This window comes from Priapulus caudatus, unplaced genomic scaffold (genome assembly GCF_000485595.1).
Source record: "Priapulus caudatus unplaced genomic scaffold, Priapulus_caudatus-5.0.1 Scaffold1332, whole genome shotgun sequence".
NCBI lineage: Eukaryota > Metazoa > Priapulida > Priapulimorpha > Priapulimorphida > Priapulidae > Priapulus > Priapulus caudatus.
The window spans coordinates 21,229-25,060 of record NW_014578393.1 but is presented as its reverse complement, the minus strand read 5'-3'; the positions used below and the strand labels follow the sequence as shown (position 1 = coordinate 25,060).

General features: G+C 46.1%; 1 protein-coding gene across 1 annotated transcript in view; it reads left to right on the top strand.

Annotated features, from left to right (window-relative positions):
- Positions 1–3,832, top strand: part of LOC106816265 (guanylate cyclase 32E-like) — a gene marked incomplete at its 3' end in the record, with an annotated part of 43,868 nt that overhangs the window by 21,460 nt on the left and 18,576 nt on the right. Inside the window, exon 5 of the mRNA XM_014820845.1 lies at positions 1,736–1,840. Within this exon, the coding sequence (XP_014676331.1) occupies positions 1,736–1,840 (105 nt within the window). The remainder of the gene's footprint in view (positions 1–1,735; positions 1,841–3,832) is intronic.

Below are 3,832 nucleotides of genomic sequence, written 5' to 3'. Positions count from 1 at the left end.
AGGTTCATAATGAGGCTTACAATTACGTTTAGTATTGCGGTTAAGCGTTAGGTTTGTTATTATAATTAGTATGAGGTTCATAATGAGGCTTACTATTACGTTTAGTGTTGCAGTTAAGCGTTAGGTTTGTTATTATAATTAGTATGAGGTTCATAATGAGGCTTACTATTACGTTTAGTGTTGCAGTTAAGCGTTAGGTTTGTTATTATAATTAGTATGAGGTTCATAATGCATGAGGCCTACTATTACGTTTAGTGTTGCGGTTAAGCGTTAGATTTGTTATTATAATTAGGTTGCGGTTTAGAATGAGGTTCACGGGTAAGTTTAAGGCCGTGGTTATGCTCGTTATTATATTTAGTAGAAGGTCTGCAATGAAGCTTAATGTTACGTTTAGTATTGCGGTCATGTGATAGGGTCATTATTATAATTAGGTCGAGGTTTAAACTAAATCCCAGAGCTACATATTGCGGTTAGGTGTTACCCTTGATATTATCATTAGAGTGCGGTTTGCATTGAGGCTAAGGGCTACGTTCAGGATTGTGGTTAGGTTTGCTATTATAATTAGGGTGAGGTTTAGAGTAAAGTTTAGGATTGTGGTTAGGTTCGCTATTATAATTAGGGTGAGGTTTAGAGTGAAGTTTAGGATTGTGGTTAGGTTTGCTATTATAATTAGGGTTAGGTTTAGAGTGAAGTTTAGGATTGTGGTTAGGTTCGCTATTATAATTAGGGTGAGGTTTAGAGTAAAGTTTAGGATTGTGGTTAGGTTTGCTATTATAATTAGGGTGAGGTTTAGAGTAAAGTTTAGGATTGTGGTTAGGTTTGCTATTATAATTAGAGTGAGGTTTAGAGTAAAGTTTAGGATTGTGGTTAGGTTTGCTATTATAATTAGAGTGAGGTTTAGAGTAAAGTTTAGGATTGTGGTTAGGTTCGCTATTATAATTAGAGTGAGGTTTAGAGTAAAGTTTAGGATTGTGGTTAGGTTTGCTATTATAATTAGGGTGAGGTTTAGAGTAAAGTTTAGGATTGTGGTTAGGTTTGCTATTATAATTAGGGTGAGGTTTAGAGTGAAGTTTAGCATTGTGGTTAGGTTTGCTATTATAATTAGAGTGAGGTTTAGAGTATATGATTGCGATTAAGTGTTAAGTTTGTTATTATAAATAGGATGACATTTAAACCGAAGTGTAGAGCTATGATTAGGATTGTGGTCAAGTGCTAGGTTTGTTATTGTAAATAGGATGACATTTAAACCGAGGCATAGAGCTACGATTAGGATTGTGGTCAAGTGATAGGTTTGCTATTATAAATAGAATGACATTTAAACCGAGGCGTAGAGCTACGATTAGGATTGTGGTCAAGTGCTAGGTTTGTTATTATAAATAGGATAACATTTATACCGAAGCGCAGAAAGCTGCGATTAGGATTATGGTCAGGTGTTAAGTTAGTCATTATAAATAGAATGATTAGTCATTTAAAGGGTTAGGATTGTGGTCAGGTGTGAGATATATAATAAGGACGAGCTTTTAGAACCGAGGAGTAGGATTACGCTTAGCATTGCGCTCAGGTGTTACACTTGTTATTATAATCATAAGTTAATTGGCATAATGATTAATAATACATTGTTAATCATAGTGTCGGGAATTATATAGATTGCGGCTCAGAGCTACGATTTGCTGTGATGTGCGTGGTTGGTGACGTCATGGTGTCACCACGTGTGATGTTTTTGTCCGATCGATAGATGCGCGACATGCGACATGATAATGTCAACGCGTTTATCGGAGCATCGGTCGAGCAGTCCTGCATTCACCTGGTGACGGAGTACTGCGCCAAGGGTAGTCTACAGGTACGTCTGCGCACGCACGCGCACGAACACGCAAACAGGCACAGGCGCGGACATATACACGCGCATACACACACGCACGCACACACACGCTCACATGCCCACTGCACGTAAATAATCTGTTAACACACAGCGTGTTAAGAGGAATTTGCTCTCTCTCTCGCTCTCTCTCTCTCTCTCTCTCTCTCTCTCTCTCTCTCTCTGGTGCGTCTTCTCGTCTCAAGTCTCTTTATCTCTCTTACTCATCTCTATCTTTCGTCTCTGCGAGCGAACTCTGGCTCATACTCGCTCATCTTACTCTGCCTCAGACCTCCTCTGCTTCGTCTCTCTGTTCTTTCTCTCTTGAATCTCTCGGTTACTCCTCCGCCTTGAAGTCTCATCTCGCACTGCGCGCCATGTCAAGCGCCCTCCCCCACCGCCGGGTTCTTTGCTTCTCTCGTCGGTTATCTCTTCTCCTTATCTCTCTAGCTTATGCTGCTGAGCCTCCTCTAGCGATTGCAGCCATGTGGTTAGCTGAAACCCCCTTGTCTTCTGAAGCCAGTTCTATTTCACCGCAGCATCCCGCCGCACCGGCTCCTTCTAATAATCCCTCATTTACCCGTATTGAAACAGGGCGTCGCTCAGCGCTGATAAATCCTTAGTTAGAAGATCCGCTTCTAAGTCAACCCGATGGGGAGTTAGCTTTCAGGTACATGTCGCAGTGGCAGCTCGGCTGAGAAGAGAGAGAGGGGGAAGGGAGAGAGAGAGGAACGAGAGAGAGAGAGAGAGAGAGAGAGAGAGAGAGAGACAATAGGCTAGGAGGAGGAGAGGTAGAGGACGAGACGAAGAGCGCGAGGAGAAAGAGGAGAGGAGAGGAGCAGAGATGAGGGAAGAGAGAGAGAGAGAGAGAGAAAGATATAGAGAGATGTAGAGAGAAGAGTAGAGAGAGAGAGAAGAAAGAAATAAAAGCGACGTGAGCAGGAGAGAAAGAAATAATTAGAAGAACGAGGAAAGAGAGAGAGAGAGGATAGAGGATAAGAGAGAGAGAGAGAGACGAGAGAGAGAGAAGAGGAGAAGAGAGAGAGGAGAGAGGAGAGAGAGAGAGAGGAGAATGAGAGAAGAGACTGGAGAGAGAGAGAGAGGTGAGAGAGTGTGCGCGGGCCGTGCGTCGCGACCCTAGTCGCCGTAGTATAGAGCTTCCTATAATGTAAGCCATCCGTACGCGCTACGTGACGCGGAATCGGTCTATATTATGCATTCATATCACTATTATGCATGACGCCCGCGCTAGCCCCGCAGGTCCTCAACCAAACCGCGGAAACCAGCGAGTGAGCGCGAGTGGACTGAAGTAATTAGTACCCTGAGTCGTAGGAACGGGGGAGGGAGGTGCTCGGTGCTGTGGCACTCATGCTGCTGGCGCATCGAACAGGGCTCGGCTGATGGCACGTGCAGTGATGCCGTGNGAAAGAGAGAGAGAGAGAGATAGTTCGCGGCCCCTCGCGCCCCTCCGCTAGTATAAGCTTCCTATAATTAAGCCTCCGTACCCTCGTACGCGAGTCTATATTATGCAGTCATTATCACTATTTGATGACCCCCTCCCCCCTCACCAACCGACCAGCGGTGACGAGTGGATGAATCATTACCCTGCGCATCGAAAGGCGCTCGGTGATCGCACGTGCAGGAATGCGCGCGTGCCTGAGCCCCGGAGGGGCGGATGTTACCCGGATGTGACGCACGCGCGCGCGACCCGGAAGTCGTTACGGCGTCGGCGGATGCGTCGGCGGAAGTCGCTCGCGTCGGAGCGGCGACGTGAGGCGGAAGTGTCGGCGGCGGATGTGCGTTACACGTCGTCACGTGTCGCGGCGACGACGGGCGAGGCGACGTGAAGAAAAGAAAGTAGGCTAATTACTCTTTCTTTTCCGCCTCCTCCTCCGCCTCCTCCTCCCCTCCTCCGCCGCCTCCTCATTCCTCTCCTCCTCCTCCCCCTCATCCTCCTCCTCCTCCGCCGCCTCCTCA